Consider the following 25,669-nt stretch of genomic DNA (forward strand, 5'->3'; position numbering starts at 1 on the left):
AGATGGACTACGCCTCTCCACTTCCTCCCACTATCCAGAAATGAAGCCAAAACACAGGAATGCATTATTTGAGTCTGACCAGTAGGGAATGGGACATGGAGCCACGGTAACGAGGTCCCACCGACACACGCACTCAACCAATCACAAGTCAGTCTCATTTGTCAACACCAGACCTGCCGTTCTAGTGGTTTGGTAATTTTGACAGACTTGATGCCCCTAAAAATTCAAGAGCAGAAGACAAAAATCCAAGAGCAAAGGAGAAATCAGACAGCAGACATTACCTGGGCACACAGATGTGGCATGAGCGCCGGTAGAAGAGCTGAAGCCGAAGAGCAGGAAGTGTAAGTGCACAATTTGCGCACAAACGGAGCAAATTTAAGCACAAGCTGTTTGAGTGTAAGTGAAATGTTTTGAGTGAAAGCATTACAAAATCCGAACATTGAATCAACAAGTTCTGCTCGCAAACTTAAAAATGACGCTCTTGAAGATATATATATACAAAAGCAGCTATTAAAACAAACTTGCTGAGCACTTGTACAAACTGTGATATCTGACATGACAGAAACCATCTTAAAAAGTTTTAGATCAGTCCATGTCCCATCCAGCAACATGGAGGTGCTGATGTTCATCACCTATACTGCTGGCAGCCACCAGGGGGCAATCAATAAGTTTTGGCTTCACATTTGGGGAACTGTCATGTCATTCATCTTTATTAATTCTCTGTTTCCAGGTAGCTTTACATTTACATCACACAGGCCTCAATTCAGACCTGATCAGCTGCTACTTGGTGCTGTTTGTTCATTTCAGCCTTTAGTTCTTCATTTGTTTCCCTCATTTGCTCCTTAGAAACTTCTCAGGAGTCTGTGCAACGTATTAACTGTCACACTGTTATTTCTGCTGCTGCTTTCTGATGTCTGCCTCCAACTTGGCACATGTGAGCAGCGTTTGGCTGCAGGTCATCTCCTTCACTGAGGAATGCACATTGGAAGTGCAGCTGAATACGGCCGCAAACAAAGCTTTGAACGAGCACAGAACAGATGAGCGGGGAAACGGCTTGATGAAAAGTTCTCCGCTTCGGACTCTCTGCTTTGATTTCGCGTGGAGCTGTGTTTCCAATAAATTGCTCCTGAACTCAAACAGAAAAATCGGGCTTTGTAAAAGTGCACAGTAAACATGTGTCACTGAAGCACCGAGGGGGGGGGGACGACGACTTCTTTCACAGACAGAGACACACCCTCCATATGGAAGCGACAGAAGGAGAAGTTAGAGCTCATCCTCCTCAGTGCAGTAGTCATTAATTACTCACCTACTGTAATTAGCCGCGGAGTTAATCTTTGCTTAAGTAATTCACTTAGCACTGCCGCAGAGTGAAGAGAGGCAGTAAAAACATTGGCCGTTTGTCTTGGACAATGTTACACAGCCTGAAGAACTGTACGGAAGCTGGCACACCTTCATTTCTCTTTATATATATTGGCAGGAAAATGTTGTTCTGTGTCGGGAAGCCACAGGAAGGAGCAACCACTGCTGCCGTGTTATTGGCCAAAAATTCGAAACCATTGATTACAGCCTGAGGCAGTCAGACAGGAGTTTTAACATCAGAATGCACAGCTGGTATTTATAGTATCTGTTTTACATAAAAACATGTGACACGTGTATTTTTTTTTTTTTTATAGGAAACGTGCTCTGGCTCCTGTAATATTACCGTAACAAGGTCAGTTAAATGGCTCTGATGGGGTCATCTGCTTAAAAATCCATTTTTATTCTCCTCTTTGAACCTCTGATACTCGAGCTTTACATTCAGAGTTAAAGTTAACCAAGGAGAAAAAACCCCCAACCATGAATATGACAGTGTAAAGACAGGCTGCCAGGAGAAAAGTTTAGGTTCCCTTCGGCGTTGGCTCGGCTCCAGCTTCTTGTGGTTTATATTTGCAAACGATTTGCGAAGGGTGAGCGCGTCTCCTCCTCTCCGCAGAGTGGGAGCTATAATTCATGGTTTTAGATGTGTAACCAGTCACAGGTGACGTCCTATCCTATACTTGGCAGCCCGCTCAAAACATCTGGTGTCCACCCTCTCGACTCGCTGCCACTCCCGCCCCCCAGTAGTTCCCTGGACGCACGCTCATCCATAACTTCATACGGAGGCAACTCAGCTCTTATATCAGCCACAGTCTGTCATTTCCACTGCACTGAGATAAGAAATCACTTAAAGCCCTTTTGTAACATCACACCAGGGTCACACACACTGTCTTTAAACTGCGGCAGGAAAAAGCCTCTTGTCATGAGCAGACTTATCTGAGTCTAAACACGACAACATCTGTATTTTATAAGACGTGCAATAAAGAGAAGAAATACGGCACCGTCCCACAGTGTATTTACTGGTTTCCTGTAGATCTGAAGCCACATTTAAAAAAAGAAGAAAAGAAGTGGTGTTAACCTGGATATTATTTGTTTTACTTCTGCAATCAGGATGTGAACAACAGCCAAGAAGTGACTGATTACGTACAGTACCCACAATCCTCAGGATCAAAACAGGCTATTAAAACATGCAGTATAGGATTATTCCAAATACTGCACTAATTAAATGTTTGCAGGGTTTTATAGGACAACTGCCGTGCAGCTCATGAATATTTTTAGTGTGTAATTATTTTATTTTTTGGGCTCCAGAATGTACTGGTACAAAATGAAAGAATGCAAATTCAATTTTAATTTGAGGAAAACCGGTGACCACCTTCAAAGACCCTTCCAGCTGAAAGTCATCACTTCAACCTCCGTCTATTAATTTGCAGCGTGTCTCAGTCCAAACAACTGACAAACAGGACTGATAACAAACATGCAGGCACTTCAACATCCAACAAAACTATTTCTTTCTTTGCCAGAATATATTCAGGAGTTTAATTGCTCCCATAGTTCCTTTTTTAAAGAATCTGAATCACAATCAGAGAAAAACTTTATAGCTATTAGTCTTTAATGTGGCTCATGAAGCAAACACTGTAAAGACTTAACACAGTGAACAAAGATAAATGTAGGAAGTAAGAATGAGAGTAAAAACATTTTTATGGGCTCAGGAGGAAAATAAACCAACCAGGATCTACACTGTTCTGTCCCTCACTCATTGTGTGTGTGTGTGTGTGTGCTGTAGATAAACACTACAGGAAGCAAATTCAGTGTTAGAGATCAGCAGAGGGAAAAAGACTGGCATATACCAAAGTAAGTATATATTTTATGTATCCGTACCATAGACTGTATACTTGATACTTGAAAATATTGCGTTACATGTTCACCTTGGTTTTAATATTATTAAATGAATAACAAAAGGGGAATTGATCCACTGATCCAATCAAAGTGGACTGAAGGTAACATTAGACCCCGCCTCCTGCAGCAGCAGCATTACGGATGGATTTGAAAGACGCCGAGACTTAGGATGTATTAAACCGTTGTATTAAGGAATGGGCCACAACTGGGAAATACCATTTTCATTTAAGTATAATTAAAAGCAATTAGTTGGTTACTTCTACTCAAGTAGAAAAGTTAATGTGGTTCAACTTCAGTACATTTTTGTCTTTTATTTGTAGTTACTGAAGTAAAACCACTGGAGAAGAATACAAATACAAATACAAATATATATATATATATATATATATGTATATATATATATATATGTACCAAATATCATCAATGACAGATAACGTAACGTGCCCATATAGAACAAAATAACTTAATCTGTCCCTCAGACTTACGGTTGTTGTGGAAGTAGAGCTGCAATTTTTTTTGTTTTAGAACTATAAAATACAGTGAATTTAATTGTAGGATTTTTATTGCAGAGATGTACACATGCTGTGTTCACTGTGCATCTGTGTCTCTGTCCCTCAGCCACTTTATTTGAGTGTCTGGATTCTCTAGAGCCTTCAAACATTACCAAACTGGAAAGAAAAGTAGTTTTCAAGGCACGAACGCTGCATGTGCACTGAATGTTATTGATCTGAAAATGACCGTTGTGCTTCTCAAAAGCTCTGAATTATGACGTAAAATGATAATTAGTAGTATAAGGGTCCCAAACCTGCTGCATTGGAAATTCATTGTGCTACAGCAGCTGCAGTGTAACAAACAACAAAAACCAGGACATAAGGACATCTAGTGTAAGATCCAGAATAATAATGCAGAATAAAAGTCAGTTGAATAGTGCACCTGCTCTAAAAACACATAAAAAGATAAAACACTAAAAGGATATAATGCATAAAAGATGAAAGACAAAAACTGGCATTAAAACCTAAAAACCAAGTGGAAAATGTGCCAGACAAAGTGGGAAGGTTATTGAGATACACGGCCGATTCAACATGTTTCCTTATTTAGTAGTGTGATGGACGTTGGAATGAATGAGAGCTTGAGGCGGTTGGTCTTACACTTATAGGCTTTGTAACATCTGCCTGAAGGTACCCAGTCAAACCCATAGACCAGAATGTGTGACAGAAACTTCGTAGATGGTTTGAAGGGAAGGGTTGTACTTTTTGCCCATCACCTTCATAGTTTTTACCATGTTCTCTGAGAGTGCCGAACCAAGCTGCCACTTATTTTATGTGTAGAGCCCACATTCACAAATCATAATTTGTCTCATAGCCAACCCTCAACAAGAGTAAGAAATAACTACCAAAAAACGGGGGAATAAACATAGAAACCTGAGAGAGTGCCACATGTGAGGGATCCCTCTCCCAGGAAGGACAGGAGGGCAATAGATGCCGCTGAGGACATCAGCAAAATAGTAAAGTAAAGTATTGGTACATAGGAAAATGTCTGATAGAGATGAAGGGAGCAGCAATGACAAATTCATTGAGTGGTTATTGGTTCATGTTGGTGGACTATATGAGTAGGCGTACTGAGTCTTGTTGTAATCACATACAACGATCAGCTGCCACCACGATCAGGATCCACCACAACAATCAGATGCCACCATGATCCACAGTCCACCACCATGATGCACCACCACTATCAGGATCCACCTCCATGATCCACAGTCCATCATCATGATCCACCACCACCACCAGGATCCACCATCATGATCCACAGTACATCATCAGGATCCACCACTACCACCAGGATCCACCATCATGATCCACAGTCCATCATCAGGATCCACCACTACCACCAGGATCCACCACCATGATCCACAGTCCACCACCATGATGCACCACCACTATCAGGATCCACCTCCATGATCCACAGTCCATCATCAGGATCCACCACTACCACCAGGATCCACCATCATGATCCACAGTCCATCATCATGATCCACCACCACCACCAGGATCCACCATCATGATCCACAGTACATCATCAGGATCCACCACTACCACCAGGATCCACCATCATGATCCACAGTACATCATCAGGATCCACCACTACCACCAGGATCCACCATCATGATCCATAGTCCATCATCAGGATCCACCACTACCACCAGGATCCACCACCATGATCCACAGTCCACCACCATGATGCACCACCACTATCAGGATCCACCTCCATGATCCACAGTCCATCATCAGGATCCACCATCATGATCCACAGTCCATCATCATGATCCACCACCACTATCAGGATCCACCATCATGATGCACCAAATATGTATATATATATAATTATGATCTAATTATGCTTGCTAGCACTGCAGTGTAAACTATCCCCATGACGTCGGTGCTCACACCAAACAGCCTGCACAGGAAGTGCAGCCTTTGAGCTAACTTCCCACACAGAAAGTCTACACAGGCACTTCATTCCAGTTTACAGTCCAGCTGTATGCCCAGATATTTAAAAGTGCTCAGTTGCTCCATAACTTTGTCACTGATTGCCACCGGATCATGGACTCTCCCCTCTCTGGGGTCCATTATCATCCTTTTTAAAAATTAGATGATGACTGTGACACCAGTCTTTAAAGGTGTCAGTCTCTTTCAGTTATACTGCGGAGCAGTCATCCCTGTGCAACAAGCTTAAAGTCCCTGTATCATCAGAATTATTCGTCCGACTGCTCCTGCATTCATTAGTGTAGAGTCTGTCGAGGAAAGGAGGGCTCACGCAGCCCTGTTGTACCTGTGCCACAGTATTTGACAATGGAAAGTGAGTTATTTACTCTCACCTGCTGGGACCTGTTAGTTTAAAAGAATAAAAACATTTTATGGTAAAATGATTTACATGCATGTCATTTAACATCTGGACCAATAGGTATAGGACCCGAGCGTAAGCCTTGCGGTTCTCTAGATTCTTGCTGACAATGCGTCAACATTACATATAATCTAATTGTGCTCTACAAACACTGCAATCTTTATACAGGAATCACAGATATTCATGCTTGTTTGTGAAATATTCTTCACTTAACTTTACATAAATTCCTAACATTACTCCTTAAAACTCTCAAACCTATAATAAATGGGTACGTAATAACTGCAACAACAAAAGCTGTCATCATTTATTTTATAGTGAGCGAAAAATTGCTCTGGTGTCTCCTGGAAACATCCTCAAAGTTCACAGCCAAACACCCCAAAAAAGTTTTAGGAAATTATAGAAAATACGTGACTCTTACAATAAATTGTTAGCACATTTTCAACAGTCAAACCCCAACGTACTGCAGCGATGAGGCATCCTTTAAACGCAAGATGATTCAGATGATTAGGTCTTTCTCAAGCTGCCAAGTTAACCAGCAGCTGTAATAAAGGACGTTTATGTGCAATACATAAAAGTGGGGGATGAAACACCACCCACCGACACTAAAGATCCCATTTAGCAGTTAGAGAAAGTTAGATTCATCCTGAGGGGGAAACACTGATGTGTTTTATAAGAGCTGGCAGCCATTTATCACCCGTGTTGAGAATTGGATGGTGGATGAGACATTTTTATGATGTGTGTGTATATGAATGATGCTGAAACTGATAATATATCTCTAATGTCGGTCATTAAACAATGTGATGTGTGTTACGACGACACATAACATTTTTGTTCTTCTTTTTTATTTAATCCCAATTTCTTGTAGCTTACTCCTCCATTTATTGTTATTATTATTATGTTGTGTGTTGCTCAAAAAAGGCCACCCTCCTGTTTTGTGTTTGCAGGATATGTCATGTTTTGCTGCAAGTCATCTTCATCAAGATCGTATTTTATTTGTGACCTTGCGGACAACGTGACGTGCCCTTCTGCTGACCAATCGCATGGCCGGAAATTTGATACCTACCGCAAAAAAACCCCAAAAAACATGCATCCTCTCAAATGCCCTGTCAGCACATATCATTATACCCATGATACGACTAATATGGCCTTCGAATTCAGAGGACACTTCTCTGATTTCACCTGAGAGTTGTAGAACATCTCTGTTACACTGTTATTTGAATCAGACAATAAAAACAACAACGCTGGAGAGTGTTCATATTAATTTTTGTCTTTTTTCCATGGATAGTTTCAAGCTTAAATGGCCGCCATGACCATCTGGGCTCCCTGGGATGATTCTGTGTCTTCCCTCAGACTGTAGCGATCACAGACAGTAAATACTGTAAAGAACTCAACGTGTGAAGTACAGTATCAAAGAAAGGTGTATTGACGGAGAAGAGTGCTGTCAGCGCCATCAGAAAGAGGGCAAGTCGGAGGTGGGATCTCGAAGGAGGATGGAGGAAGTGGGAAAATTGATGTGTCCCCAGATCAATACAGGAGAGCATATTTATCTCAACAGTGTAACTAAATCACCCTCTGGCTGCTGCTGCTGCTTCAGGGGCATCGGCCTGTGCGTCCCCTGAGCTGACGATCGGTGCCGAAAGGGTGAACGTGGCAGGGTCACGACGGATCATGGGAGAACAGGGAAAGGTTTGAAGCGGATTGAAAGACCCATTATATTTCTGTTGGTGGCAACGACTGCTTTTTCGCCACATTGTCTCGGATCAATATCAATATCCATCAACACTGGTTTTTCCTAAAGCGCAAAAAGGCTAAACTACCTCGATGAGCATCAAACATCAGACGCACATTAGTGGTTTTCAAGTGGTTCCAACAAATGTATTATCGTCTTGACGAAAAAATTAATAAATCTTTGATATCGCTTAATGGATCCGTGTGATTGAAAACCTCAAACATGTTCAGCAGGTTTTCCTTAATGAGATATGAACTACAGTGAATATCCAGTTCTTCTTTGGAAGTGCTTAATACTGTACCTAGAGAACACTCTGTGTATACTCTTAGAAGGATTGTAGACTGTTGCATTAAGGAATAGGCTTCACCCTGCAAGTACTTTTACTTCTAAAACTTTTAGTATATTCAAAAGCAAGAACTTACTTTTACTGAAGTAGAAAGGTTAATGTGGTACTTTTACACCACAGACGTGTTTGCAGTGGAACAGATGTTCTAATGTTCATGCTACAGGTAAATACATCAAATAAACACATTCAGTGCTCATCTGTGCAGTAATGTTATACAATAACATGTGCACATCTGTCCGTGAAGTGACTTCTCCCATCAGCCAAATCACAGCTAGAGCAGCGGCTGATCTGAGCTCAGCTGAGTCTCCCTCTAGTGTTGCATGATGGTCATTTACCTCCCTGTGCCTGGAACTGGAAAGGGAATGAGGCTACCTTGTTTGGGTTTGGATGTTGCTATGTAATGAGCCAGGCAACAAAATGATTTGTTCTGCACAGACAGACTTTGTTTTTAAAACTGGGATTGTGTGCATCGGTTTAATGGAGTGTAAATGATATGAGGTGTATAACAGTTATCTCTACACGCTGTCAGATGTTGTTTATGTGGTGCCTCGGTTCTCAGACAGAGCTTTCAGAGGGCTGCGAGGCTTCGTGGTGGTCTTGTTTTGGAGTGCATTATGGTATGAAAGGTGTTTCTAATAATCTGACTGCCTCATTTACATAACAAGGAGGAGGAAATAATCAGAAACACACTCCGGTTTAATGCGATCCAGCAGCACGATGCCACAAGCTGCATGCAGCCTCTGGCACAGAGTCGGTGACAATTAAAACAATTGAGTTATGTGATGACGAGCCATGGCCTACTACATGGCCAGAAATATGTGGACACTGATAGTATGACATGCACATGTGGTTGTTGAACATGTCAGCATCAATCTGCGGCTGTAGCAGCATCCGTGGTTCTGATTTCTTGGAGCTGGATCTTCAAACTCGGCTGCAGGGATTTGTTTTCTACAAGAGCATCAGTGAAGTGGACCACTGGTGCTGAGTGATAAGTTCTTTAGCATGAATGGGTATGTGTTTACATATGGGGGGGGGGGGGGGGGGGCAGTCATGCAGAGACTATAGAGGAGTGTCTTTTCCCACTAAATATTATTATACAGCATCCTGTAGTATGAAGACTATGACTAATGGGCCTGGCCTACAGGGGTGTTCATGTTCATTTTTGGCCACATGGTTTAACCCACATTAAAAACAGAGGGAAAGAGGGGAAGGGGTGTGATATTGCTGAATGTGTCATATGAGGCATAAATGTGGGCTCATTATAAATGAATGAAAATCATATTTTTGCAACTTTTGCGATGGAGACCTCACGTGAGATTAAAGCAGGAGCGGGGGGAGGGGGGAAGAGAGAGAGAGGGGGGATCAGGTTGTACTGCAGGAGTATCAGGGGCAATAAACTGGAGAGTGGACGTGCCCCCTCTCCTCTCCTCCTCCTCTCCTCCTCCTCCTCCGCAGTGCACTTGCAGCTGAGCAGCCCTCCTGACAGGACGCTCTCCTCCTCCTCATCTTCCTCGCCTTCATCTTCTTCATCTTCTTCTTCCTCCTCTTCTTCTTCTCCTCCTCCTCCTCCTCTCTGTGTTGAAGGGTTGGGGGGCGGATGCACCGGCAGTCGCATTGACTTGTACACTCCAGAGGTCCCGGGCAGACGCGTGACGGCGCGGACTCATTGATAAAAAAAATTCAAAAAAAAAAATCAGTGGTGCTGGGATTAAAATGAACTCTCCTGCTGAGCGGCTCTCCTCCTTCTCCTCTTCCTCCTCCTCTTCCTCCTCCTCATAGCGCTGCCTGCTTCTCTGCACATGATCTGTTTTATGTGACTCCAGCAGGCGACGCAGGATGACTACTACCTTACCGCTGGTGATTTTGTGCGCTCTGGTGAGTCTTCTGTAATTACTGTCTTTGCTGCTGTCAGGTCTGTTAGTGAGTTTTATGCACTTTGTGTTATTCTTTTGAAATATTTCCTATAATATTCCTACTGCGTTATTGCAATCATATCCCTATAAACTAATCCTGCACGGACTTTAGTGGTGACTTTTCCTAATCTCACACTTCTTCGTGCCATCTTCTGCGTCATGGCTGTGACATATTTCTGTGGCACTGTGGTGTCCTCCTCTGTGCTCCCCCTATTTGGACCGATGTGTTGTTTCCCCCCTGCTAAACACGCAGGTGCTGCATGCTGCCAAACACTATTTGTATGATTATTATTATTTCCCCTCCAGTTTTGCGCGCACACACATGCCCTCACACGCACCCTCACTCCAGCACCCGCACCTTCCTCTTGTGGTCTCCATCCTGGGGGGAAAGTTACAGACAGCGCGGCTCTAGGATTACTTTAATGGGAAATTGAAATTTCAGCTTCGCATTTGGCTGCCTCCAGGACATCCATTCTGATGCGCACTGGCCCCAGACGTAAACAGTTGCCTATTAATGACTAATTTTGGCACAGTTACGTGGTAGAACAGGAAGAGGTAAAGATGCTGCAGCGTCATGAGAAAAGTTGCAGAATGGCTGGTGGCGAAGCGCAGAGCGGAGCGCACATCCTCCTCCCCGTGCGTCCTGGTGGTATGTGTCCACAGCAGCTGGTCTCCCAGTCATCGTGTGAACAGCCCCTGTACGCGAGGGGACACTCTGTTATGACAGCTGGTTGCGAGGGGTCGGAGACGGTCGGCTGCACTTTTGGTTGGAATTAAATTTAGAAATCAACTCTCCAATTGACCGTGAAATTGGGGGAAAGTGCAAAAACAAGCGTACAACTTGCTGGGTCATCATGCGTGTGTCCTGGTGATGGTGCAGCAAATTCCCTCCCGACAGAATGTGTCATTAATCTGCGTTTTGAGTTTTAATCCAGGGAGGTGTCAGGGGAAGAGAGAGTTGGTGCAGAGAGAACTCTTCTCCTGGAGGTTTGGAGGCTGCATCCAAAATTCATTTGCTTTTTGCAGGAAGGAATCCGTCTGTCATCCTGATTTTAACTCTAAACCTGATGTTTGTGCAGAAAATGTTGAGATAAAGTCAGGAGGAGTGATGAGGATGAGAAATGTAAAACGTGGAATGACAGAGAGGGAGAAATATTGAGCAAGAGGAAGGAGAATGAAAGAGAGAGAGAGAGGGAGGAGAGAGAGCTGGTGGCTGCTCAGTACATCTGCTTGTGAATGAAAGCAGGGACCAAAGAGAGGGGAGGGAGGGAGAGAGTGAGGGAGGGAGGGAGGGAGAGAGAGAGAGTGACAGAAAAGTTTGAATTGATGTCTCAGCAAATGTGAATTAAGTGGAAATGAGCTTTTTGCTCGTTGTGTAACAAAAAGCCACAGGACATGAAAGTGATTCAGTATAATGATTTTCTTTGTTCTGAAATGTCTGGATATGAATTCCTTTTATTTGACATTGTTGCGCGCGCGCACGCACACACATGCGCACACACACACACGCACACACGCACACACACACAAAGCCTCAGTTATTTTGCCAGTAAAGCCGCGTGGCATTCATATCAGAGTGTAGTGGCAAAATGCAACATGAGAGGAAGGAGACAGAGAGACGAGGACATAACTGATCAGAAATTAGACATCACGAGGTAGATGGATAAATTGTGCATGCAGGAAATTTAGACCAAATGATCAACGGCTACATACAATGAAATATGTGATAGGAAGTACATGTGTATTTACTGTGCAATGGCTGGGTGCTGCATGTATTCAAAGTTACATTAAACAAATTTGACAGCGTTATAGAAAAGAGTCTGATCCAATGCAAATCCAACTTTATTGGCTCAGCTGTGAATTTCAAACTAAATGTTGGCCTTCGGGGTCGGGAATTCAGATAGGTGCAAGGAAATACTTTATTGCAGGTCCTCACAAGTGTAGAGGTGCATGCATGTCTCTGTGGGTGCGTGTGTTGTGTGTGTCCATGGTGATGGGAAGCAGAGGCTGACGTTCACAGCCACTCTCACCTTTACACAGTAATCAGGATGGGCATGTGAATAATGTGGTCCACACATGAGCCTGTGGTAACTGGAGGATGTTGTACGTTTACTATATTAGAGCTGATGTGCCTTCAGGGGGACTATTAGGACAATTTATATGACTGCCTGCTTCAGAGTGTGGCTAATAGGCTATAGGTTGAGACAACATGATTTATGATGAATCCTGAGAGCGGCTGGACTTATGTAACAGGTCGGACACATGGCAGTGATTTTCATCAATTTGTTTTGCTGTGTGTAGACTCACTCTGTGTGTTTGTATGTGTGAAAGTTTGTTTCTACCCTCTGTAAATGTGTGTGGGACCTACATGCTCCTCTAACATATTCTACTGTGCTGCCAGGTGGCGTTAGTGGCGTCGTCCAAGACGGAGCGGGCGGTGCTGCTGCTCCCATGTGACTCCGGCCAGTACACAAGCGGCAGGGAGTGCTGCATGGAGTGTCCACCTGGAGAGGGCGTGGTGAGGAAATGTGGAGCCACTCAGACCACGTGCGCCCAGTGTTTGGACAGTGAGTGGAGATTTTACTGCATGGATATTACACACGTGTAAGCACTGAAGGGATCTAACACAAAACTGTTCAAATGAAGAATGTCAGCTGCCGTCAATTCTGGTCAAGAACACGTGGGTACCACTTTTGTACATGGGTCATAAGTTCTAAAAATGACTTGAAGTTAAAGTGTGTACATATATTATGACTTAATAGATCAGTTATTAGCCCGTAATAGAAACAACATCTAGGTTGCCAGGTTATAAAAAACCCTCTAAACCCTCTAAAAATTACAAGCATGATTTAATCTTTTATTACTTAGTTTGCTCGTTTATCTTTTATTGACATTGCCAGTGGAGGCATAGACAAGAAAGATGGGGGAAGAGAGGACCTCAGGCAGCAAAGGGCCCCACGAGAGGCGCCAGAGAGCAACTGTTGCGTCCAGTCTGCCCTCAATCCAACATGAGACGATGAAGACGATAGTAATAGTGAGAAAAAAAGGCTATAAACCTGTGTTGCGGGGTGGACAACCTTTGTGGACCAATTATCTGGTATTAAATGTATGTTTTAGTGTGTTAGAGTAAAATGATCCCACCTCATCTTTTGACTTTCCATGACAGCCGCTTATTAGAGAGTGTCACGAAACAATTTTTCTACATAGGAGGTTGTGCAATATCTGAAGTTCGTGCTCCCACCCCCGTTTGTGGTCTTCACACCATCGTAAAATTACATTAAAAATCAAACCAACCTCACCGACGTCAACTTTCATCTTTCTACAAAGTGGTTCCAACAAAAACTGTTCAACATGTGGTCAAAATATGTTTTTCATATTTCGGTGATTTGGGTGAGCTGACCCTTTAATAGATCCGACAAGCAACTTTTCACACCAGAATGCTAAAACCTGACAATGCAGAAATTCCACTTCCTGAAATTTGTCATACCTAAAAAGACTAAATAAAATCTGGAAACAATCAAAAACATGGAGACAAATATGTACACAAGCTGTTGCACAGCTGCAAAACTCTTCACCCTCACCACCAGGACACACTCACGCCTGACTAATGCAAAGTCTCTGCTCTTATATCATCTCTATTTATACATCCACCTTCACCTTCTTTGGTTTTAATGGCAGCTCAGGCCCTGAACTTCAAATAAGTGCAGTGTCAAAGCCAAAACAAACTTCTATTGTCCACTTTGGTCATTTGTGCAAGGTTTCTGCTTTTCATTTATCAACAGTCCCGAGAATTAAGGCAGGAATTCACATGTTTGATGCTTGTAAGTGGCTCCAAATGTGTTCGCTTACAGCTCTGTTCAGGCTGTGAACCATTAGCCCTCGCTCTACACAGCAGAGCTGGGAGAGAGGCCAACGCTGCATCATCTCCAAGAAGAAGAAGACGAAGACGAAGACAAAGAAGAAGAGTCGATTCTGCAAACACATGTGTTCTTCTCAATTCAGCAGTCTTTCTGCATTGGGGTCCCTGCAGCTCTTTTTGCCCTTTAAGATGCTGGTCTGTAACTTTGTCAGGGCGCAAAGTAAACGTCAAAGAATAGGTCACGGCCGTCACCGCATTTAGTTCAGGAGGAGGCGAGGAAGTGCAACGAGACAAATGTATCACACCTGCTGGTTTGAGTCTCTGCGGTGCTTTATTTTCTTCTCTGTCGATCGCACGTGCTGATTGTGGCGTGTTTGACCAAATCCAACACAAGCATGTGGTCAGGGTGAGCTCTGTGTCGAACATTGACAGGTTGCAATGATTTATCCTGACAAAACATGTAAACGCTGTGGGGCTGAAAACAAGAACTGCTGAAGCAGAACACATTGATATCAACCGGATGTCTTCATGAGGGATTCTATCAGATTCTGCAGGAACGCTTCCAGCCTGATGGGAATGTTTTTTTTTCCCAAAGAAAACACATTTTCGGATTATCTTTGAACTTCTTTTCAAAACAGATGCTTATTTCCATGTTATGTTATCAAGAAACTCAAGTCTGGCTTAATTCAACCCTTTGAAGGTTTTATTCTTTCGCATAAAGGAATTCGAGACAGGCAGCAATGCGTGGAAGGGCTGAGAGTCAAAGTGCGACATTGACGCCGGAGGAACAAAAAAGCAGCTAACTTAATTGACAAAAAGGTGTGGCGGCGGAAAAATAAGGGGAATAAAGAGAAATTGAGGAAAACAGTGTTAAATGTCATCATCAAACAATATGGATATGATCAACTGGAGCAGGAAATTGTTTGAGTAGATTCTGGATTTTGTGAAGAAACACGCCGCAGCTTCATGAATGTCTGGACTTTTATCTTTGCATTGACATCAGGAGGAATTAGTTCCAACACGTCATATTCCTTTTTCCTTTTCCCGCCGTAAACAACAGCAGACGATGTGTAGCTGTTACACTGCAGCTCTGTTTTCCTCATGATGTGGGTCGGCCCTTCAGGACTGTAATTGTGATGAGTATTTCTTTTTGTCTTTTTTCTTTTTTTTGCTTCACTCACTCATCCCCCCTCCACCCGCCCCTCCACACAAGTGAATCCCTCGTCGTGTCTCCTCTTTTCTCCATCCTGCAACGCAACCACCCCCTCCTCCTCCTCCTCCTCCTCCTTCTCCCTGTTGCTATGACTCATCGTCTGTATTAGCGGATAAAAAGGTATTAGAGAGCCAGGCTCCAAAGGGCAAGATCTGCTCATTCATCATGCATACTGTTACATCAAAGCAGCTTTACTCATTTGATCTGGCTAATTAAAGCATATTAAAAAAATATTGAAAAACCTATTGTGCCTCGAACAGTGAACAACTGCAGACGGGTGAAACAATTAATGGAAACACCAGCATAAATTGTCTTGGGAAGGTGTCGGACTGCCATGTGCTGCCAAAACAGCTTCCGTGCACCTTGGCATTGATTCTGCAAGTCCACTGGAGGAGAGGGACACTGTTCTTCCGAAAGATATTCCCCTGTTCGGCGTTTTAATGATGGTGTTGGAAAGCGCTGTCTAAGGCTGCATTCACACTATTGTCTTTTAGTTTTAAAACGCATCATTGTGTTTAGGCCTGACATCCACACTTTTTGAAGCGTTTAAAAAGCGTTTTGAAAGGCTGCTGGTCCCGTTTTAGTTTGAAAATTCCAGGGCTGTGTTGTAGTCTGGTTTGAAAATGGCGATGCTGTCACCTGCATTTGCTTCATAATTAGTTTTTTTATCAGTCACGACTCGACTGCCAGCAGTGATGGTAAAATGTGGTTACTACTCAAGACGTTTTTAGACATTATATGGGTCTCGAGATTCTCTGGAGTTTGCCTTTTTAACACATGAACAACACAGCAGGAGATTCTCTGGTCAAACATGTTTACAACAGCACAGAAATCTCCGGAGCGTTTAGGTGAATTGGTGCAGCAGGCAGGACGTTGGGAGCAATTCTCCTGACCTCCTCACCTGTTTTTGTTTACAGCACATTGACACCAACGTCGGCCCTTATCACCGAAAGGATTGACATCTTCGTCCGTGTTTTCTATCCTGATATAGTTGTTTTCTTTGTGTTTTTTCAGTTTTGCATTTGTCGCGTGTTAGAAAAAACGCCTGTAGAAACTTGGAAGAAAGTCCAGAGCCTCTCACTTTTTGGGCATTTGCATTCTCACATACAGCCTCTTTGGAGAATGTCTGCAGATTATCTGGAAGTCAGTGCATGTCTGAAATCAGCTACACTGTCAGTAACAGTTCCACCTCATTGTCAGTCCAAAAAAGGACATCCCTCATCCTACTTTTAAAATTGCTGTTCTCATAGTATTTGCTGTGAGTATGCAACTGACGTAGAGTAAACAATCTGCTTCCTTACAGAGGCACACACACGCCCAGTGTACGTTAATGGTCATATGGGTTGAGATCTGTTGACTACGAAGGCCATAGTATGATTCATTCTATCGCATCAGGATAGAAATGTGTCATAAAAGGATATAGGTGTCAGTGATCACTCAGAAAAACTTTCATTTGCAGTGGTCCTTCCGTCTCAGGGGACAGGTGGAATCAAACCATGACAGAAAAAATATTCAGGCCTGTACCATCGTGTTGTGGTACGTCACACATGCACTCGCCCACACGTAGAGCATATGGTGAAGATGACTCTTCTGACCACTTCTCTGTAGTTTTTGCATTCATCTTTGTAATGAGGGGTTTATGTACTGCAGCCTTTCAATAAAATCCCTCTCTCTGTAATTGTGGTTGAACCGTTCTCGCTGACACAGTCTGATCACGTCATTCTCAGTCACCTGAGGAGGAGTTGCTCCTCTGGTTTTTTTCTTACATATTGCAGTTAGCGTCACGGTCATCAAATGTGCGCTGTTGCCCGCAATTTCCGAGCCTACTTACCGACGTCTTTCCCGTAGAGCTACATGCAGATGTCACTTTGGTCACTGTTCCTTCTGAAACACCAGCCAGCTGAGCAGTCTGTGTGACTGAAGCTCCTGCCATCTCTGCCCCAACAACGAACCCTCTTTCAAAGTCACTTACATCTCCTCCTCTTGCTGTCTTGATACATCAGAATCAACCGGGCCCGCTCAGCATTTTTTATACGTCCCCCAAAGAATGATTTGATGTTAACCGCTTTGTTACACCTGTGTGGAAGCATTTGCATTTGTTATGTCTCTCCACTCATGTATTCAGGTTTTTCCTTTAAATCCTCATCTCTGTATCTCGTTTGGCAGAACAGGAAAAAATATTCACCGATGATAAACACGCAAAACCTCAGGTCAAATACCCTGGAGGTTTCCGGTGCCGAGTGCATTTTTGTCTGTTTCAGTATTGTTTTCGTCTCAGCATATAAAACCTTAATGTATCTGAGGCCCACAGGAGCACATACAGCTAAATAAGGCTGAGTGGGATTTATATGGAAGTTAGATGCTGAAACGTTGACCTTATACCTGAAAAACGAAAAAGCTATGAATACATTTTCTAAAGTGCAGAAATGAATAATTGAAGAGAAGAATTCAGCACATCCATTTCCTGTTTCATGGTAAATATGGGTGCATCTTTATTTACCACCAGCCCCCCTGGATTCCCCACTTCCTGCCTGTGGGATCCCCCTCCTCCGCGGTCCTGGCTCGGACGAGTGCCAGCGTCAGCATCGCTGAAATATTTATCAGTCTCCTCCACTTTCCTCAGCTGTCATGGGAGACAAGACAAACTGGACCTGCCTCACTTAGTGAACCATTCAGAAAGAAAAAAATAACTTGCCCCACAAACTGCCTGAAGATCTGAGAGAAAAAAGGCGGAACCCCATGAGTCAATGTAGCGTTTAAGATTAGCCCTGCTGGCCCGACTGGAACAGGGCTCACTGGGGATTTAAAAGAGGAAGAAAAAAAGAATCACAGCCTCATCTGAAGAAGGCAGAAGCAGAGCACCAAGAATCGCTTCCAACTTTCGATCATGGGGGATATTTTTTTTCCTTTGTTGCGAAGGACGTTTCTTCCCTACATGACTCTCCATAACAAGTCCTCCAACTTGAATGACTATATAGATCCCTCGTAGTACCATAGATAGGACAGAGGGGGCGTACTACCAGATACAGAACTGCAGGAGTAAGTCTTAAAACCTGGAAATATGGTCTGTGGTCGCCGTCCAATGCAAGTCCAAGGATTGTTCACGTTTCTTTATGAGACATGAAGTACATCAGTAAATATCCCATTCAGGATTTTTTTTTTTTGTTTTACATGTTGCTGGTCTCTAACAAGTGGTGAAATGAGACGACAAATGTTGTCATCATCACGACAATACGGAAAAACAGTTACTTATACACCAAATCAAATTACAAGTTGGAAGCTCTATGATAGAGGTGTACAGTTTGGATAGAGCCCAACATTAGCTTCTAACTCCTGGCGATTGTATAAAGTGTTGCTCAATTGCAGCGATTATATTAAACAAAATGTGAGAGCATCATAAAATTTAGTTTGTCAAAGAGCTAATTTTATACAATAACCCAAAACCCAATGAAAAAATCCCATTTGCGTCCAAGGGAGCCAAACCAAAGAGATGCTTGTACAAAATCTGTCATCGTTGCAGCATCCTACAACGGACCTTTTTGTTGTCACGGTAACATTACTAAATCATAATTGGTTAGGTTTAGGAGAAATTTGCTGCATTTCCTTAAGGTTGGACCAAATTTGTTATGGTTCCAATAATAAATACGTGGTTAAGATTGTGGAATGGTCATGGATTTCATATGGGAACAGATGCTGTGTTTCCCTGACCCATCCCTGCACCCCAACCTCCTTACAAGGACTTTGTTGCTCTATTTGTCACCTGACATCCTCCTTTGCTCCCGTCACAATTACTACAGCCACCGTGTCACCTGACTACACGGGTCATAATGAGCCACTTGCACAGATGACCTATGGGCTCATTTGTTGCAGAAAGACAGTCTTTGCTCTAACAAGGCAAAAAAAACAAAAGCAGAGTGCAACAGGAGGCAAGAGGAAATGTTCATTGTTAAATTAGGGCCTCCTTTCGCCTCCTAATAACTTTGGGAATATCCTCAAACACCTGTTTCGAATCTGGAGGTCTATGCGGAGCAATGAGGCAGGGCCGTAATTAAACACAGACATCGTTCATGTTGTAAAAGACAAATAAAGTTTTAGAGCAGCTTTCCAAATAGTGATAATTCATCCTGTCGGCAAAAGGTCAGTCGTTCAGGTGGGAAGAAAGCGTTGTGTCTCTGCTGAGATGTGGGAGAAATGTCTATCCTCGCTAAAAGCTTACACCTAAACTGCTGATTGTGAAGATCATGGGGCAGTTTGAAGGCCATCCAGAGGTACATTATTGATGTCACTAATGGGGCTGAAACGCATCAGCGTTTGAAGGGGGGGGGGGGTGTTCACGGGCTGAAGTGACACATTTTAAGTGCAGCGTCCCCCCCCCCCCGCCGCACACAGCCACATCTCCCTTTACCAGTGAGAGTTTTTACTGCCCAACAGACAAACTCTAAATGCTGAGCTGCACTGATCATTGCTCGATTGGGGACAATTAGAAAATATATCATATTTTATTAAAGAGAACACTCTGCGTGAATCCTGATGGCCTTTAACTCTCTTCTTGTGTGTCCCAGATGACACGTAAATCACACGCACACGCACACACACACACACACACACACACACACACACACACACACACACAAACAAACACACATGCACAACCCACACACTTTCATCCCGTGCCCGTTCATCACACGGTGCATATGGTCGCATTTAGACGTGTTTACACACAAAGACTGCAAGGGGGGCTCAAGCATGCAAGTTAAAATTAGCAAGGAAGCCTGCTCGCTGTGGGATAATTGAAATGAATGAGGAGGAGAGCTTTACTGGCTGAGCCTGACTGCAAACAAAACAAAGGCCTCGGAGCTTTACGAAATTCAAATAATCATTTACCCCGGGGGTCTGCTGTATGTCAGGGTTCTGGAGCCGCTCAGCCAGTGTCACCCTCCTCTATCATCTCTGCCTCCAGGCACCCCCACACATCACCCCTGGCTAATAAGAGCAAAAGGTGACGAAAGAACTCTGGATGTGCTGGTGTACGTGTCTACCTGTGGAGGAAACTCAACTCACTTTACCTCCCCCTTACTGCCACATCCCCCCCCGTGACCCTTCCCCTTCCAGTCGTACATCAGCACTTCCTCTACGTTCTGACCACTAAATCATGCTTTTTACACTGGGGTTGGGTTTTGAGCACCAGACCACCCGCAAACGCCTGCTTCCGATTGCGTTGTGTCAAACAGTCTGGAGGTTTCGTTCGAACAAATCAAGCAGCCGCTCCCGCAGAGCTCAGTGACCTGCCTCCTCTCCCGTCTCTGTAACATTACCTGCGTGTACCCGCCCCGCTCAGCCTGCCGGCATAATGTGACAGCCTTCATCGTCAGGACTCTTAGCTGCGCTGCTGTTTACAAGGTGCTTAGAGCTCCAGTCTGTGCCAGTGTTTACTCACCAGTGCCGCTTACAGTGCAAAAGCAAGTGCTGGGACATTGCTGCAGGGCTTTTCACACTGAAAATATGCTGTTGCTCAACACGACACCCACTAAAAAGTGCACATGGTAAACACACACCCACACACACGCACACTGAGAGACATATGCAAATGCAGAACTGTTCACAATGTGTGGGACACATATTTACAGTTACGCCCGTGCTTTATTTCACTGTAAGTCGACGAGCGTTTCACCACACAGGAGATTCTAACGAGTGGAAACTTGCTGCATATTTCATCATGTGAGATGAAGGGTGAAAGGGACAAACTGTGCTGGTAATTAAACTACAAAGCTGTTTTGACACGTGTTCTTGTCTCATAATCACATGTTCGTAAACTTTCATGCCGGATGAATGGATACCAAACTTCCAGCTGCACATTGCATGCCCTCTGTGCAGCAGGGATTTTTGCCATATAACCTCAGCGGCTGTGGTTTGATTGTGGCTGAAGGACTGTGCCTCGTCTGTCTGCAGCTCTTGCAAGGTGACCGTTCTCATGTTGAGGAGAACAGTGAAGCCGCGAATCTTAGCTGTGGGGTTTTTTTTTTCTCCCGTCAGCCTCTCCACTCCGCACTCACCTCATTCAACCACTGAAACACTCTCAGGACACAGGCACACCCCTCTCCCGCTCTATGCATAAATCAGCAGGCATCCAATTATATCTGAAAATAATTCTATATGAATATGCAATATTAATAGATTACCGTGTCGGAGCTCTGAGTGTAACAATAAGCTAATTTGAGGTCATCACTTCTTCGGCAGCGAATTCTCCCGAGTCCTCCCAATGCAAATGTTCCTGAAGAGCAAATGTGAAGTGTTTGAAGTAATTGAAAAGCAGCAAGCAATTAGTCGGCACGGCTTTTTACCTCAGTCTGTTCAACACTGTTCTCCACACCTCAGCTGCTATCGCTTCTGCTCACAAACTTAAAATTATTGATTTTTTTTTTTAACACCACACTAGAGGAAGGACTTAATCAATTTTACAGAATTACATTGGCCCTGCTCAGCGGTCTGAAGCCTATGGAGGTTTAACAAATGTTTCTCATAAACCAGAACTGGCAGATTGTTTTTTTCACATTCCGTAAAACCAAATGTTAGCATGTTTACAGGAGGAACGAAGAGGCTGAACGTGGTACACATTATAACTGCTCAACATCAGCCTGTTTGCATTTTACTGTGCTAGTGCAGTAAACTGCTTTGTCACCAGCTGCAGCGGTCTTTGCGACGTAGCGTTGCCCTGATCGTCCCGCTCCCAGCAGAAAGCTGTTTGCAGACCTGCCATGTTTTTGACGTAGATCAGTCGAATGGTTATCAACATAGACAGATTGCACATATACATAGAAACAGGGATTCTGTGCATTATTGCCTCCGCCATGGAGGTTATGTTTTCACCCCTGTCCGTTGGTTTTGTTTCACAAATTCACAAATTTGATTTCCAAAAAACAACTGTACTGATTTCAGCGGTACATTGTGGAAGGATGTGGTATAGGTCCGGAAAGAACTTATTAAGCTTTGGTGAATTTTATTTACACTTTCTTTAACATCGCAAGAACATAGTGTTTTTCAATATTTTCACCATTCTCCCAGGGAATAATGAATCATTACATTACATTTCATTTAGCTGACGCTTTTATCCAAAGCGACTTACAATAAGTGCATTCAACCATGAGGGTACAAATCCAGAACAACAAGAATCAAGAAAGTACAATTTTCTTCAAGAAAGCCAAACTACAAAGTGCTATATGTAAGTGCCATATTAATGCTTTTTCACAGATGTGGGCAGCCACTGGTAACCAGTGAAGGGAGCGGAGGAGCGGAGTAGTGTGAGTGAACTTAAGTCAAAGACCAGTCGAGCTGCTGCATTCTTGATGAGCTGCAGAGGTCAGATGGCACTAGCAGGTAAAACCAGCCAGGAGAGAGTTGCAATAGTCTAGGTGTGAGATGACCAGAGCCTGGACAAGAACCTGCGCCGCCTTCTGAGTGAGAAGGGGACGTATTCTCCTGATGTTGTGCAGCATGAATCTACAGGAACCGGTTGTTGCAGTAATGTTGGCAGTTAGGGAGAGTTGACTGTCGGGTGTCACACCCAGGTTCCTAGCAGTTTGGGTGGGGGCTAACACGGAGTTGTCAAAAGTGATAGTCAGGTCATGGGTGAGAGCCTTTCCCTGGAAGGCAAAGTAGTTCAGTCTTGTCAAGGTTGATTTTCAGGTGGTTTGCAGATATCCACTAAGAGATGTCAGTCAGACAGAGATTTGTGCTGCAACCTGTGTTTCAGATTGGGGAGGATTATAAGATTAGATTAATCCATCTTGATGAAAACGATCAGGCTTATTTAGGGACCTGATATCTATGAGTGTGTGAAATTTGGTGCAGTTTGACTTAATTCAAAGGGACTGTTGGGTCTTGGCAGCGGTATGCGAACTGCTGAGTGCCATTCTAGTAGTATGGTGCATTTCAAAAATTTGAAACCACGTGAATGAAGTATTTCCAAACATTTAGCCGAAGCAAATGAAAGGATTCCAGAAAGAAATCGCCTGCTAACTTTTAAAGACGGGTCTATATCATCTGTGGATCACTGTAAGCATGTGGACGCACTCCACTCTGTGCATGACTGAGATTAAAGCAGTTTACTCAGTGCAGCACAAACACACTGAGATCAATATCGTAATGAGCGCAGCAGGCTTTTGACTCGCTCCCCAACAAGAGCACCTTTCTTGTCCTCGAGCACAAATCACTAATAGCCCAGTGGATCAATGTGTCCTCCCTTCCAATGGATGTGCAGTAAACATGATTAATGTCATTAGAGTCACTGTTTACCCCATTTATGTCATCATATTTCCTACTCTCTCCATCTTCTAACCACTTTTCCTCTGTTATTCTCCCATTTCTCCCTTCTTTCGTCTCTCTCCTGTCTCCTTCTACCTGTCCTTTCATCTGCAGGTGAGACCTTCTCAGGAAACTACAGCCACACAGAGGAGTGCAGCCCGTGCACGCAATGCACCGGTCTGATGCGGCTGGAGACGCCCTGCACCGACTCCAACGACGCCATCTGCGTCTGCAACTACAACTACTTCTTCAACGCCATATCTGGGCGCTGCGAGTCGTGTACGGTGTGCCCGATGGGAAGAGGCGTGTACAGTCACTGTGGGCACGATCACGACACGGTGTGCGAGGAGTGCATCGACGATACCTTCTCTGACCGGGAGAGCTCCCTGGAACCCTGCCTGCCCTGTGCCATCTGCGATGAGGAAACTGAGATACAGCTGGCTGAGTGCACGCCCACCCGTGACTCAGTCTGTCACAGTAAGTCTTCTCCACGCTCAGGTTCCTTACACACCAACAGTCCAGACCAACGTCAGCAGAGATGGTCTCTAGTTTTGGTCCATTTCACTTTAACTGTCACTAATGACAAACAAACAAAGAGGTTTAACCCTGAAGTCATCTGTCATTTAAACTATACCTAAATGATTATTCAATTGACCCGTTGAATGAAAAGTAATTGGTCAAATTTGGTTTAATTACTAATTATTGCAGTATCCTTCTTGTTTATCTTGTGGTAACTGAATAAGTTTGTGTTTTATATTATTGGCTCTAAAAAAACATTGTGATTTAATCTCCAGTTATTAATTCATAATTGAGAAAAAACATCATAGTTGAAAATCATAGTTGAAATCATAGAAAATAAAATTAGATCTGGTTACAGAAAGTAAGTCACGATACATTATACCAGAAATGAAGAGTTGAGTTATTTTCTCTAGTTAACACAATAAACTTTTGAATGATTTCTGTTAGCGTTATTAGTCAACACTGCAAATTGACCCGATCTGATAAATAATCCCTTTATTGAACCTTAATATCATGAGGGTGACAGTTGCTAGGGACACATGGTCACTTCATTCTACTTACATTTGACTTATGTCTGTGTATAGCTCCTTTTACCAAATTGCCATGGTTGCAAATGAATAACAATATATGAGACTGGCTTCCTGACACTTCCCACAATCAGCAGATCTGTCTCTCAAATTGATCATTATTCAAGTGAAGTCCTGAGATTGATCCGCTTTGTGTTTGCACCACAAACAATGTACCAGAGTCTTTAAACATGCTTTTTGCTGTTTGGTCCAGTTGAACAATATTGATGTTTGGGCAGACTCAAACTCAAACAAAGATTGCATAGACCAATAAAATCTGGGATCTTTCACAGGAAGTTCTGCCAATATGATCACAAATTAGATCTGAATGAGTTTGTTTGTGGTGGAAACTTGATCCGATCAACTACAAGGCGTGGTCCGCAAGTCTGAGCCAAACTGCTCCCGTAGCCTGGTTTGCTTCACTCAGCTGCTTTCAAACATGCATTGAATAATCTCCAGACATTATCCGGAGGGACTGCGTGCGGGAACGCAAATGTCAGAGTAAGAGGCTCCGCACTTTCTCCAGAATTTCTCTGTCCAGCCCCCGAGTAAAAACTCTGGATAATGTCCAAATGAGCCCATGTGAGAATACAGTAGGAGATCCTCTGGAGGATTTACCTCGAGCGAGTAGGCATGTTGATGATTTTTCTAACAAGCAACAGAAATGAAACTAAAAGAAATCAAGTGTCTCAGGAAGAACGTGGAAGACAATGACGAATGTCCATGTGTGATGTTACGTTCTGCCTCCTGCATGCTGTGCCACCTTTCACCTGATGACTCCAGAGACAGCTCTCCTGCTGCGTTGTTCAAGTGTGACAGTCCAGATCCATTCTCCTGAGTTCATGTCTGAAAGCGGCTTTAGTGGGATGTGTATAACTTCAGTCAAAATTTACTAGAAGGTAGCATGAGAATAAATCAAGGCCTAACCAGCCTTCCTAGATCTTGAGGACACAGAGAATGAACATCCCCATTCAAGTTTTATTTCTGTGTGAACAGAAAAAGGGAAAAACAACAAGTTCACACATACTCATTAACTGCTCTGGACCAGAGCAAAAGATTGAACATGTAGC

At 43.5% G+C, this 25,669-nt stretch overlaps 1 protein-coding gene across 1 annotated transcript in view; it reads left to right on the plus strand.

Annotated features, from left to right (window-relative positions):
- The first annotated feature begins 9,612 nt into the window (after positions 1-9,612).
- Positions 9,613-25,669, plus strand: part of ngfra (nerve growth factor receptor a (TNFR superfamily, member 16)) — a 35,596-nt gene continuing 19,539 nt past the window's right edge. Inside the window, exons 1-3 of the mRNA XM_034593570.1 lie at positions 9,613-10,103; positions 12,543-12,708; positions 23,629-23,991. Of these exons, the coding sequence (XP_034449461.1) occupies positions 10,065-10,103; positions 12,543-12,708; positions 23,629-23,991 (568 nt within the window). The 5' untranslated portion in view covers positions 9,613-10,064. The remainder of the gene's footprint in view (positions 10,104-12,542; positions 12,709-23,628; positions 23,992-25,669) is intronic.

The sequence above is a fragment of the Hippoglossus hippoglossus genome, chromosome 8 (genome assembly GCF_009819705.1).
Source record: "Hippoglossus hippoglossus isolate fHipHip1 chromosome 8, fHipHip1.pri, whole genome shotgun sequence".
Taxonomy (NCBI): Eukaryota; Metazoa; Chordata; class Actinopteri; order Pleuronectiformes; family Pleuronectidae; genus Hippoglossus; species Hippoglossus hippoglossus.